The 15,054-nt window shown below is 36.1% G+C and overlaps 1 protein-coding gene across 1 annotated transcript in view; it reads right to left on the bottom strand.

Annotated features, from left to right (window-relative positions):
* The window catches only part of DNAH8 (dynein axonemal heavy chain 8), a 329,846-nt gene that overhangs the window by 217,189 nt on the left and 97,603 nt on the right, over window positions 1-15,054 (bottom strand). Inside the window, exons 32-35 of the mRNA XM_082347906.1 lie at window positions 14,622-14,684; window positions 11,085-11,185; window positions 7,713-7,850; window positions 7,309-7,549 (exon numbers count right to left, since the gene is read on the bottom strand). Of these exons, the coding sequence (XP_082204032.1) occupies window positions 7,309-7,549; window positions 7,713-7,850; window positions 11,085-11,185; window positions 14,622-14,684 (543 nt within the window). The remainder of the gene's footprint in view (window positions 1-7,308; window positions 7,550-7,712; window positions 7,851-11,084; window positions 11,186-14,621; window positions 14,685-15,054) is intronic.

Genomic DNA, 15,054 nt, shown 5'->3' with positions numbered 1-15,054 from the left:
AGTATACAAAATTAATGCACAGAAATCTCTTGCATTCCTATACACTAATGATGTAAAACCTGAAAGAGAAATTAAGGAAACATTCCCATTTACCACTGCAAACACAAAAATAAAATACCTAGGAATAAACCTACCTAAGGAGACAAAAGACGTGTATGCAGAAAACTGTAAGACACTGATGAAAGAAATTAAAGACAATACAAACAGATGGAGAGATATACCATGTACTTGGATTGGAAGAAACAACATTGTGAAAACGACTATACTACCCAAAGCAATCTACAGATTCAATGCAATCTCTATCAAACTGCCAATGGCATTTTTCACAGAACTAGAGCAAAAAAATTGCACAATATTTATGGAAACACAGAAGACCCCGAATAGCCAAAGCAATCTTGAGAAAGAAAAACGGAGCTGGAGGAATCAGGCTCCCTGACTTCAGACTATACTACAAAGCTACAGTAATCAAGACAGTATGGCACTGGCACAAAAATAGAAATATAGATCAATGGAACAGGATAGAAAGCCCAGAGATAAACCCACGCACCTATGGTCACCTTATCTTTCACAAAGGAGGCAAGAATATACGATGGAGAAAAGACAGCCTCTTCAATAAGTGGTGCTTGGAAAACTGGACAGCTACATGTAAAAGAATTAAATTAGAACACTCCCTAACACCATACACAAAAATAAACTAAAATGGATTAAAGACCTAAATGTAAGGCCAGACACCCTAAAACTCCTAGAGGAAAACATAGGCAGAACACTCTATGACATAAATCACAGCAAGATCCTTTTTGCCCACCTCCTAGAGAAATGGAAATAAAAACAAAAATAAATAAATGGGACCTAATGAAACATAAAAGCTTTTGCACAGCAAAGGAAACCATGAACGAGACGAAAAGACAACCCTCAGAATGGGAGAAAATATTTGCAAATGAAGTAACTGACAAAGGATCAATCTCCAAAATATATAAGCAGCTCATACAGCTCAATATCAAAAAAACAACCCAATCCAAAAATGGGCAGAGGACCTAAATAGACATTTCTCTAAAGAAGATATACAGATTGCCAACAAATACATGAAAGGATGCTCAACATCACTAATCATTAGAGAAATGCAAATCAAAACTACAATGAGGTATCACCTCACACCAGTCAGAATGGCCATCATCAAAAAATCTACAAACAATAAATGCTGGGGAGGGTGTGGAGAAAAGGGAACCCTCTTGCACTGTTGGTGGGAATGTAAATTGATACAGCCACTATGGAGAACAGTATGGAGGTTCCTTACCAAACTAAAAATAGAACTACCATACTACCCAGCAATCCCACTACTGGGCATATACCCTGAGAAAACCATAATTCAAAAAGAGTCATGTACCACAATGTTCATTGCAGCTCTATTTACAATAGCCAGGACATGGAGGCAACCCTAGTGTCCATCAACAGATGAATGGATAAAGAAGATGTGGCATATATATACAATGGAATATTACTCAGCCATAAAAAGAAATGAAATTGAACTATTTGTAGTGAACTATGGACCTAGAGTCTGTCATACAGAGGGAAGTAAGTCAGAAAGAGAAAAACAAATGCCGTATGCTAACACATACATATAGAATCTAAAAAATAAATGGTTCTGAAGAACCTAGGGGCAGGACAGGAATAATGACGCAGACGTAGAGAATGGACTTGAGGACACGGGGTGGGGGGAAGGGTAAGCTGGGAAGAAGTGAGAGAGTGGCATGGACTTAGATATACACTACCAAATGTAAAATAGATAGCTAGTGGGAAGCAGCCGCATAGCACAGGGAGATCAGCTCAGTGCTTTGTGACCACCTAGAGGGGTGAGATAGGGAGGGTGGGAGGGAGACGCAAGAGGGAGTAGATATGGGGATATATGTATACGTATAGCTGATTCACTTTGTTATACAGCAGAAACTAACACACCATTGTAAAGCAATTATACTCCAATAAAGATGTTAAAAAAAAAAAAGAATAGTCTAATGTTGTAAAAAGTGGTGGGTTAATCACTTATAAATCTAGTATGAAGGTTAAAAGACCAAATGCGTAAACATAACTAAAGCTATAGTAATTTGTTAATGGATACCTCAGATAAAAAGATGTAAACTGTGACACCAAAAACAAACTGTGGTGGGGGGAGTAAAAATGTAGAGCTTTAGGATGCATTCCAACTTCAGTAGTTAGCAACTTAAAATAGACTGTTATAGGAACTTCCCTGGTGGCACAGTGGTTAAGAATCCGCCTGCCAATGCAGGGGACACGGGTTCGATTCCTGGTCCGGGAAGACCCCACCTGCTGCAGAGCAACTAAGCCCGTGCGCCACAACTACTGAGCCTGTGCTCTAGAGCCCGTGCTCCACAACAAGAGAAGCCACCACAATGAGAAGCTCACGCACCGCAATGAAGAGTAGCCCCCGCTCGCCGCAACTAGAGAAAGCCCATGCACAGCAATGAGGACCCAATGCAGCCAAATAAATTAATTAATTAAAATTTTAAAAAAATAGACTGTTTTAAGTTTTTATATGTAAGCCTTATGGTAACCACAAAGCAAACCCCTATAATAGATAGTAGATACCCAAAAGATGAAGAGAAAGGGATCTAAGCATACCACTACGGAAAAATCATCAAATAACAAAGGAAGAGCGCAAGAGAAGAAGAAAGAAAGAAAGGAATTACTAACAGCCAGAAAATAATTAGCAAAATGACAAGTACATAACTATAATAATTATTGTAAATGTAAATTGACTAAATTCTCCAATCAAAAGACAGAGAGTGGCTAAATGGATAAAAAAACAAGACCCATCTATCTGCTGCCTTCAAGAGACTCACTTCAGATGTAGGACACACATAGACTGAAAGTGAAGGGATGGCAAGAGATATACCACGCAAATGGAAACCAAAAGAAAGCTGGAGTAACTACACTTATATCATACAAAACAGACTTTAAGACAAAAACTATAATAAGAGACAAAGAAGATCATTATGTAACAATAAAAGGGTCAATCCAAGAAGAGGCTGTAACATTTGTAAACATTTATGCACCCAACATAGGAGAACTCAAATATATAAAACAAATATTAACAGACCTAAAGGAAGAAATAGATAGCAATGAAATAACAGTAGGGGACTTTAATGCCCCACTTTCATCAATGGATAGATCACCCAGACAGAAAATCAATATGGAAACATTGGCCTTAAACAAGTTAGATCTGATGAGCTTAACAGACATATACAAAACAGTCTGTCGAAATGCAACAGAATACACATTCTTCTCAAGTGCACATTAAGCATTCTCCAGACAGAGCATGTTAGGCCACAAAACAAGTGCTAATAAATTTAAGAAAACTGAAATCACGTCAAGTATCTTTTCTGACCACAGTGGTATGAAACTAGAAATCAATTATAAGAAGAAAACTGACATATTCACAAATATGTAAAGATTAACCACATATTTGGTTATAAACAACCAAAGAGTTGTTCATATTGAACAGCCAATGGTTCAAAGAAGAAATCAAAAGAGAAATCAAAAAATACCTTGGGACAGATAAAAATGGAAATACGGCATACCAAAACTTAAAGGGATGCAGCAAGAGCAGTTCTAAAAAGGAAGTTCATAAAGATAAACCTTACATTAAGAAATAAGAGGGATCTCAAATAAACAACCTAACTTTATACTTCAAAGAATTAGAAAAAGAAGAACAAACAAAGCCCAAAGTTAGTAGATGGAAGGAAATAACAAAGACCAGAGTGGAAATAAATGAAGTACAGACTAAAAAGACAATAGAAAAAATCAAGGAAACTAAGAGCTGGTATTTTAAAGGATAAACAAAATAGACAAAACTTTAGCCAGACTCACCAAGAAAAAGTGAGGGAGAACTCAAATAAAATCAGAAACCAAAGAGGAGGCATTACAATTGATACCATACAAATACAAAGGATCATAAAAGACTACTATGAACAATTATACACACACGAATTTGACAATCTAGAAGAAATGAATAAGTTCCTAGAAACATGCCACCCACCAAGACTGAATTATGAAAAAATAGAAAATCTCAACAGACTGATTAGTAGTAAGGAGATTGAATCAGTAACCAAAAACCTGCCCCAAAAACAAAAGACCAGGATCAGATGGCTTCACTGGTGAATTCTACCAAACATTTAAAGAAGAATTACTACCAGTCTTCTCAAACTCTTCCAAAAAAAAGAGAGAGCACTTCTTATTTTATGAGGCCAGCATTACCCTCATACCAAAACCAGACAAGGACACCACAAGAAAAGAAAATTACAGGTCAGTATCCCTGATGAACATAGATGCAAAGATTCTCAACAAAATATTAGCAAGCTGAATTCAACAATACATTAAAATCATACACCATGATCAAGTGGGATTTATTCCATGAATGCAAGAACGGTTCAATATCCACAAACTAATCAATGTGATGTACCATATTAACACAATGAAGCATAAAAATCATATGATCATCTCAATAGATGCAGAAAAAGCTTTTGACAAAATTCAACATCCACTCATGATAAAACCTCTCAACAAAGCAGGTGTAGAAGAAACATACCTCAACATAGTAAAGGTCATATATGACAAACCTACGGCTAACATCGTACTCAATGGTGAAAAGATGAAAGCTTTTCCTCTAAGATCAGGAACAGGACAAGGATGCCCACTCTCACCACCTTTATTCAACATGGTATCTAAAGACCTAACCAGAGCAATTAGGCAAGAAAGAAATAAAAGGCATCCAAATTGGAAAGGAAGAAGTAATACTGTCCCTATTTGCAGATGACATGATATTACATATAGAAAACCCTAAAGATGCCACCAAAAACTGTTAGAACTTATAATTCAGTAAAGTTTCAGGATATAAAATCAATATACAAAAATCAGTTGCATTTTTATGCACTAATAATGAACTACCAGAAAGAGAAATTGAGAAAACGATCCCATTTACAATTGCGTCAAAAAGAATAAAATACCTAGGAATAAATTTAACAAAAAGGTAAAAGACCTGTACACTGAAAACTATGATACATTGATGAAAGAAATTGAAGAAGGCACAAGTAAATGGAAAGATAGTCCATGTTCATGGGTTGGAAGAATTAATATCATTAAAATGTCTACATTACTCAAAGCAATCTACAGTTTCAAAGCAATACCTATCAAAATTCTAATGGCATTTTTCAAGAAATAGAACAAAAACTCCTAAAAATTTTATGAAACCACAAAAGACCCCATAGAGCCAAAGAAATCTTGAGAAAAAGGAACAAAGCTGGAGGCATAATGCTTCCTGATTTCAAACTATATCAAAGTTATAGTAATCAAAAATGTATGGTATTGGCATAAAAACAGAGACAATGAAACAGAATAAACCCACATATGTATTTAATTAACTTATGAGAAAGGAGCTGGGAATATACAATGAGGGAAGGACAGTCTCTTCAACATATGATGCTGGGGAAACTGGATAACCACATGCAAAAGAATGAAACTGGACCACTATCTTCTTATACCATACAAAAAATTAACTCAAAATGGACTAAAGACTTGAACATAAGACCTGAAACCATAAAACTCCTGGAAGACAACAGAGTTGGTAAGTTCCTTGAAATCAGTTTTGGCAATGATTTTTTTGGACTTAACACCAAAAGCCAAGGTAACAAAAGCAAAAATAAACAAGTGGGACAGCATCAAACTAAAAAGCTTCTTACAGCAAAGGAAACCATATACAAAATGAAAAGGTAACCTACTAAACAGGAGAAAATATTTGCAAATCATAACTCTGATAAGGGGTTAATATCTAATATATATAAAAAACTCTTACAACTCAATAGCAAAAACAACCAATTTGATTTTAAAATGAGCAGAGGATCTGAATAGGCATTTGTCCAAAAAAAGACATACAAAGAGCCAACAGGTACATGAAAAGGTGCTCAACATCACTTATCACCAGGGAAATGCGAATCAAAACCACAATTAAATATCACCTCACATCTGTTGGAATACCTATCATCAGAAAGACAAAACTTAGTGTTGGTGAGGATGTGAAGAAAAAGGAACCCTTGCATGGAAATGTAAATTGGTGCAGCCACTATGGAAGACAGTATGGAGGATCCTCAAAAAATTAAAAATAAAACTACCATGTGATCCAGTAATTCCACTTCTGGATATTTATCTGAAGAAAACAAAAACACTAACTTGAAAAGATATATACATACCCATGTTCACTGTAGCATTATTTGCAAGAGCTAAGATGTGAAAACAACCTAAGTATCCATCAATGGGTGAATGGATAAAGAAAATGTGGTATATTTATATAAAAGGAATATTATTTAGAAGTAAAAAGAAGGAAATCCTGCCATTTGTGACAACATGGATGAACGGACTTTAAGGGCATTATGCTAAGTGAAATGAGTCAGACAGAAAAAGACAAATACCATATGATCTCATTTATATGCAGAATCTAAACAAAAACAAAAAACCAGAAACATAGATATATAGAACAGACTGGTCATTGCCAAACAGAGTGGGTAAAATGGGTGAAGGTGATTAAAGAGTACAAACATCCAGTTATAAAATGAATAAGTTCTGGGGATGTAATGTATAGCAAAGTGACTATAGTTAATAATACTGTATTGTATTTAAAAGCTGCTAAGAGAGTAGATCCTAAAATTTCTCATCATAGGAAAAAAATTGTAACTATATGTGGTGATGGATGTTAACTAGACATATTTTTGTGATCATTTCACAATATATACATATACTGAGTCATTATGTTGTACACCTGAAACTAATATGGTATAGATTATACCTCATTTAAAAAAAGGATTTGATGCAAACACTAAGCATAGAAAAAGGAAAAGAACCAATTAAAAATCTTGAAAAGGAAAAATATAATAATTTAAAATATTTAATAGACTAATAGTAAAAAAGCATAGAATTAGAAGTTTGAAAAATGTTCTGAGGAATTCACCAAGAACACAATACAGAAATAAACAGAATTTTTTAAATGGCGGTTTAGTTAAGGGACAAGAAGGATAGACTGAGGAGCTCCAAAACTAAAATATTTCAAATAATCATATTATCTTCTTGAGTTACAGCATTATTTTGCAAAATCAAGGAATGTTCAGGATCATTTCAAATTTTGAGGGTGCATTTATAGGGCAATCAATACACCCTCGAATAACATGTTTATTTGTACAGTTTTCAGAAAAGAAAAAGGAAAGATTCTTTAATAGATCACTTGTAAGACCTTATAATCTTATGTACCTCAATGTCATCCTTATTTTTAAGGAGTGGTGCTTCCATAATATTTCTAAGACAAAAAGAATCCGATTCCACATCAAATGGGGTTCCAGTTAACTCAGAGATTCGGTCCCAGTGTCTCTGTTTCATTGCCTTATTGGTCATCATTTCTAGTAGAGGACATGACTCACTGAAATCATCAATTCTTTTTTTCAGATCCAAAAAAGCTTGCCAATCTTTAAGTCCTTTTGGCAGTTTACGACATCTTTCAGAAAAAAAAAGAAAAAATTATTTCATCTATACATTTCTTTGAAGAAGGTGTTATGAATATACAGCAATATATCAGAGGATAAATTCATTTGTGAAATACCTATGGGATCCTAAGATAGGCACTATAAACAGTTAAGTTTAATTCAATTGAAACTCACCTGTTTTGAAACTCCTGCAGTTCTGCATTAATTTTTTCAATGTCTACATCTCCCCAAAGTATTTCATAATAACCACTAATATTTCCCATTACAGTATCGTATAGTCCATACAGCTTCTGCAGCAAGTTGAGTTCCTTTCTGGAAACCAAATAATTAAGTCATTACATAACATATATTTAAAAAATAAATTCCATTATTGGATAGGCAGAATTCATCTAATCAAATTATTTCACATATTATGTGTATCATATCTTATATACACCAACACGCATACACTCCTGTCAGTTTCCAAACACTTTATTAAAAGCTCCGTCAATTAAAGTTTATAGCTTTCAAATATTCCAAATTATACTATGACATGACATTAACAAATGGTTTGATTATTACAACCATACCAATCATTGCAAACTATCTGACCAAAATTTGTTAACGTGATCAAAGCTAAGGCTAAGGTTTTATTTGACTTTTTCCTTTCAAACGCAAGCTAGATTTTTATGATTATGTCTGCCTTTTAAGTCTGACTTTAAACATCACTTTCCTGTAAAAAGCTTTCCCTCATGTGCCCAGATGGAGTTATATCCAAAACAAGAATAAAAGGAGGGATTCTGGGTCCAAGTAAAGGAATATTTCTTCAGTGTGTAAAACACCAAAAATTGACCACTCAACAGAGTTTGTGGATTCTCCCAGGAATTCCTCAACCCTTAGCATACCATGAGGGTCCATTGAATCCAATTTTAGTTTTTTAATTTCTTGAGTAGTTCTAATTTTTTGTAAGGATTGAGAGTTACAACATTTATTATTTATTATAGATAATCAGCAACCAAAGATAAATTTGCTTATGTTTTTGATGGAGTAAAACTCATTCTATCTTGTGTTGACCTAAAACAAATAGACTGCCAGTTATTTCTCCAGAAAAAATGTGTTTACTCAGGATCAGTAGAAAATTGCAATTCTGGGTCTGCAACCATGGTGAGCCATGTGCAAGTCCCCAAATGGCAAGGGAAGGAGAATTCTTTTATAGAGGGGAATAGGAAGTTGGAGGGCTAGAGTAAACAGAGTCCATGGGTTTTCACTGGCTGAGTTGTTGCCAGGAGAGAAGAGTCCTTCCTCTTGTTGGGCTCTGCTAATGTTGCAGAGCATGAAAGCTCCCCCTTCTTGTCTCCTGACTCTATTTAATTGAGGTTTCTGTTTATTAATTTTTTACTCTTGCAATTACCAAGGTGCACAGGACCTTTTTACAAATCTAAGATACATTCTGGAATCTTAGTTATTTTTTTTTTCAGTTCTTGTTTCATTTTTCTAATTCATCATCCTAGAAATTATTTCATTATTAATCACTGATTATTCCCAATTAAACTAAAAATGACTAAAATAATAAGAAAAATGTATGATGAAATCTCTTATAAAGAGATGATGCAACAGTGAAAAAATAATCACTACTGCATCGTCCTTCAAATGTCTTATTGTGTTGCTAAAACATTGCATCATCTTTCAAGAAAGTATAAAAAGGAACTCTGGAGACACCATTTTTGTAGTCTTTTGATTTTTGTTTATTTAGCTTTCACTTAATACAGTTAAGAATTCAGTACTTTTCATTTTCTACCTAAAACAGCAAAAGAATAAAATCGACAAAGGAAGGTGCTTCCCAAGTATTGAACAGAAAAGAGACAGAAAGCAATGCTCTAGACTCTAATTTTGACAGTGAAACTGATTGTGTAAGTGAAATCTCAGACTTTTGCGTCTTTAGATGATAACCTAGATGGATTTTTTAAAATTCAATAATGTATGAGTGAAAGATATATTTCAATAGGGGCAAGGGCTGTATCACACAGTATGTTGCAACAAGAACCTAGAGCATCCCATTTTGTGAAAAAGATAAGTGACAGTGTTCTTTCATTATTTATATGTTTACATAAATTTTATTTGATATATTCCACAAGAAGAAAAATGTTGAAAGGAGATATGTATTCAAAGGAAATAGATGATGCAGAAATGAAAAAGTTAATTGATCATTCAAATTTAAAAGTAAAGATGTTTGTATTTATAGTGCAAAAAAGATGTTGAACAAAATTATGACTGTATGAGTTTTCAACAGTTTTGAGTTTTAACCATGCAAGTGCAAGAAAAAACATAAGTAATGAGAAGCTAGAAGTTATTGAAGATGGATTTGAAACCTGGAATCACTGTTTACAGGATGGATATGCTCCAGGTTCATGCATGACAGCTAATGAGCTGCATTCAAAAGTTGGTCTCCATTTCGTGTACATACGTCTTTAAACAAGGACATTATGGAGTAAAAGTTTGGGTTTTCTCTGCTTAAATTCTTATTAAATTTTCTAATAAAACTGCTTTTCACCATTCCTTTATTCTTACTTCTGAAAAGTATTCATAATTACTTAAAAACATAAAAAATTAAAAGGGTCCATTGGTCCAGAAGGTAAATGAGAATGATTAGTTTTCCTAGAATACTGCAGGTCAAAATAAAACACTGATTCTCAGACTGAGTGTGCAAAAGAATTAACTAGAGAGTTTAGAAAAATGCAGAATTGCTAGGACCCCATCCCGGAGATTCTGATTTAATGTCAGGGGAAAGGACCAGACATCGGCAATTCTAACACAATTAGTAATTGGGTTAAGCTTAGCAAAAGCCTAATTTTAGAAAAAAAAATACAAACCATCTTCCCTAAATGGCTGAGGAATTCATTTATCTTCAGACAATTTTAGGTACCTTGTGCCATGACATTTTCATGCTGGGACTTTGAAACAAGTCAGCATAAAGTTCTAAAGCCAAGATCCTAATAAGCTAATACCACTGTTTTAATTTTGCCTTTGAAGAAAGTTATATTTAACATTCTACCAAAATATACTTGGTTAAATCCTAGATCCACTGTTTAAAAGCAACTGTTACTCTTTAAAATCAATTAAGTTCCTTGGCCTTCAATCTCAATGAATTCTATGCCTACCCAACGGGGAAAAGCACTTAGCATAAATGCAGTAAGCAGGAAGCAAGAGCCGAGGACGGCTATTCCTCTAAGCAAACAAAAGTTATCCGAAGTTGCAGTGCTTCTGACACTATTCAAAATTCACTATTTGACACTTCAAAATCACGAAAAGAAAAAAAATAAAGCACAGGCTAAATATAGGCCATTAACGCCCAGAATTTTTGCAATGTATTTTCCACTCCCCTAGAACATTTATCTTGTATATGGAGACTGTGCATCCAATGGGTCAGGAATAGCCAGGAATGAGGGGACTATTTAGGAGTTTGCCAAGCCAGACTCTTCTCTGCATGATGAAGGATTTAATGATGACATGATTCTTCTAATGGACAGTTAATTATTTATAATAAACTTGTCCAATTTCTAAACTTACCTAATTTTGTGTAAAACCTCATAGTCAGTCACAGGCAACCCAAAAAGTTGTTCACCAGATGAATATGTAACGAATTTCCTCCACAGATCATCAAAATTGGCCTATAAAAGGTTTTAAAATTATAGTAAGATGTAATAAATTCAGAGCCCATTAAAGTAGAATTCATTATAATCGGAATAAAAGCTACATTGAAGTTTATTGAATATTATCTATGAAACAAGGATTTGTGAAGCAAATTTATGCTGATAACAAGCTATCAGAGGGAAAGTTAAGCACTTAGGAAAATTAACTTTCAAGCATTCTGAAAGTAATCATTTTATGTAAAATTATTTCCTTAATAAATTAAGTGGTCCCCAGACTTACATTTCAAGTTCCCATAAATACATCTGAAAGTAATGAAACTGCATTTTAAAAATTCTATAATTCAGACTTTTCTATTATTTTAGCCTGGTCATCTCTCCTACACGGTTCAAACGAGTGAAGCATTGGTATAATCCATTCAACCTTGCTTTCTCTACAAGCAAGTCTATAAAATAAAGGATTCCATTTTAACACCATTTGAAATAACTCTCAATTTAAATCAGCAAAGTTAATGTTCAGGTCTTTTGAACTGGAATTTGAATCTCCTATACTTAGAATGCTAAGTATTAACAGTGTTAAAAGCACAAAAGCAAACAGAAATAATTCACTTGTGACAAGATATGTGTGCTCTACATAAATGGTATAACATATCAATAAGGATCCTAAATTCCCAGTCCTGGAAACTGTCTGGCATCAGACCTCACAGTGCTCAGATAATGATACAGATCTGACAGATACATTAGCACATCTTACAGGAGCCAAATCAGGAAGGTGTGAAGATGCAGGAGGAACTCCAACGAATTCTTCGTTCCTAGAGAGGAAGAGCCATTTTGCACTTTTTATATTCCTTGGTGGTTAGTATGGTGGTTACTCAATAAATGTACTGAACGAAAAGTCCATGGGACTATGTGGACATTAGGAAAGGAGAAATGAAAACTTCAAAGTTACCATACACTTAAAGGACGACATTTAAAATCTTGGGGTTTTCTTCGTGTTTTTTAAAAAATTTATTTATTTACTTTTGGCTGCATTGGGTCTTTGTTGCTGCGTGCGGGCTTTCTCTGTTTGCAGTGAGCTGGGGCTAGTCTTCGTTGCGGTGTGCAGGCTTCTCATTGCGGTGGCTTCTCTTGTTGCAGAGCACAGGCTCTAGTCGCATGGACTTCAGTAGTTGTGGCACGTGGGCCCAGCAGTTGTGGCGCATGGGCTTAGTTGTTCCGTGGCATGTGGGATCTTCCCGGACCAGGACTTGAACCCATGTCCCCCGCACTGGCAGGCAGATTCCTAACCACCGCGCCACCAGGGAAGTCCCTAAAATCTTGTTAATGTGATGAAGACTACTGATGAATGCCAATCCCTCACTCCTTTTTCCACTCAGGTCCGAAATAATATAAAAAGCACCAGCCAAACAGGAAACAAAATGTCAGCTTTGTCGGCAGCCAAGTACCCAGTAACTCCCCAAATCAGAGTAAAGTTGCATCAGAAAACACCACTGGGACCTGAGATGAGGCTCCTGCTTCTTCCCCAGATCTAGATCTTGGGTACCTGCTTTGGAGGGGGGGAGGGAGAACACCTGTTTTTGAGAAGCGTTAGGTCTGCAAATCTGACCCCCAGCCATATATCCAGCCAGATCCTCAGCAAACAGGCTGCTCAGCTTACAAGCCCAGGCACAGGCAGAAAGAAGGTACAAGGAGGCAAAAGATGGGCCCTACATTGCCTTTTCAACGAAGTGAACACACCCCTAGTAAAAGGGTGGCTCATTAAAGTCCCAGTTGTTGACTGATACATTGATAACTCCCGAGGGAAAGACAAGGAAGGGGGGCGTCTATCTTCAGAATATACCCAGGCTCCAACCACTTTTCATCAACTCCAATGTCACCACTCTGGTCCAAGTTACTATCACCCCTCCTCTGGAATATTGCAATAGCCTCCTAATTAGTCTCCCTGCTTTTAGCCTTGACTTCCAATAATCTATTCTCAACGCAGTAGACAGGCTGGCCCATGAAAACATAAGATCATGACACTCATCTCACTCAGAGTCAAAGCCAGTGCCCCTCAGGGGCTGGCAAGGCTTCTAACAGTCTGTCCTCTCCTTAGCTCTATGGACTTAGTGCTACAACTATCTCCTTGCTCATTCTGTTCCAGCCATACTAATCTCCTGTTGCTTCTCTTACATGCTCTTACTCAGGGCTTTTGTACTGCTCTTCCCCTGCCTGGAAAGCTGCTCCTCCAGATCATCTGCCTGGCTCATTCTCTCACTTCCCCAGGTCTCTACTCAAATGTCACCTCTCAAGGAGGCCTTCCCTGGAGACCCTATTTTAAATTTCACCTCTACTTTACATACACACAGCCTAGCACTTTATGCCCCTTCCCTGCCTTTTCCCTTTTCCCTTGGCACTTATCACCATCCAACATTACTACCTATTGCTTTTACTGCTGAGAGGTTCCTCTTGGCTCAGCAGGCAGCCACCACATCAGTCTTAGTCCTGGCTCCTCCAGACAGGAAGGCCTCTCCCTGGGACCCTGGCTCCAAATCTGAGGACTTCAGGTAGTAAAGGATCAGAGTTTCCTCCAGGGTCCAGCATAAAGAGCTGGCAAGGATGATGGGAGGAGCTGGTTTTAGTCGAAGAGTGACGGCCATAGTTCTGGAGAACCCCAACAATCACATGGGACTAGCCTTTTTATCTGAGGAGAACATATTTAGGTGAAAGGCTTGTGCCTGCTGCATCCCACGAAAACCCTTGCCAGCACAAGGGTTATCTTACAGAAATCTACTGGGCCAGACCTACCCTCCTGCAACCAGGCAGCAGACAGATGGGCTCAGGACAGATGATCTTGTCTACTTTGCATAAGTTTATTCCACTAGGGACCAGCTGCAATTCCTGCTTGTTCCAATGATCCTGAAGAAACACTTTTCTTATCAGGGTATGGTTTTTCTGTTTTAAAACACTCAAATCAAGGGAGATACTTGAAAATTAGATATCATATGAAAAATTCCAGTTGGTTATTATGGAAAAAGCCTGAACTACCCCTACCAATCTCAGGAGAACCTGCAATTTAAGAGGTTTCATCCAAACTGACTGAACCTTTCTGGCAAAAGTGTGCATGGAACCAACCTGAACCATCCATGGAACCTACATATAAAGCAACAAAAACAAGATTACTGACTACTCCATTTGTTTGGTTTGGGGTGAAAAACCCAATCATCAAGTGATATGAAGTAACCTCCGACACAGGTAAAGGAATATTTAGAAATACCTACCCAGTATGTGGCAAAACTAAAGCATAAATTACAGAAAGCCTTCATATGGCTAGATTTGCTGCAAAACTTGCGTAATCCTAGCAAAGAAAACACTGGTTTTTGGACAACAGCTCTATATTTCCTGGTGGGATGACCGTGGAAGCCACCTAAGTATAAATGCAGGGAATGTAAATGTAACCAAAAAAATGTAGTTTTACCTGAAATATCTGTAACCTGTTGCTAGCTTCTTGGGGTGGTATATTTGGAACCATGGGTCCTTCCTGTAATGAATAACATAATCTGCATTTTAATTCCTAATCACATGTATTTATCTATTTATTAGGTTTATCTATTATTTCCTTTTAAACAAATAAACATGATTTTTAATTTACATGATCTAATTTTGTCCTGTACATGAAGTTTTCATTTATTTTTTGCAACAGTTTTATTGAGATATAATTCACATAGTATACAATCAACTCATTTAAAATGTACAATTCAATGGTTTTTATTATATTCACAGACTATGATAACACTCAGTTTTAGTATATTTGCATCACTGTAACTTCCATTCATTTTTTAAAGGACCTTGACACAGCTAATAAAAAATGTGATTAAGTTACATCCTATATGAAGTTCGTAACACAAGAG

Source organism: Balaenoptera borealis (genome assembly GCF_965194805.1).
Source record: "Balaenoptera borealis genome assembly, chromosome: 12".
NCBI classification, from domain to species: Eukaryota; Metazoa; Chordata; class Mammalia; order Artiodactyla; family Balaenopteridae; genus Balaenoptera; species Balaenoptera borealis.
This window is presented reverse-complemented; position numbering and strand designations above follow the sequence as displayed.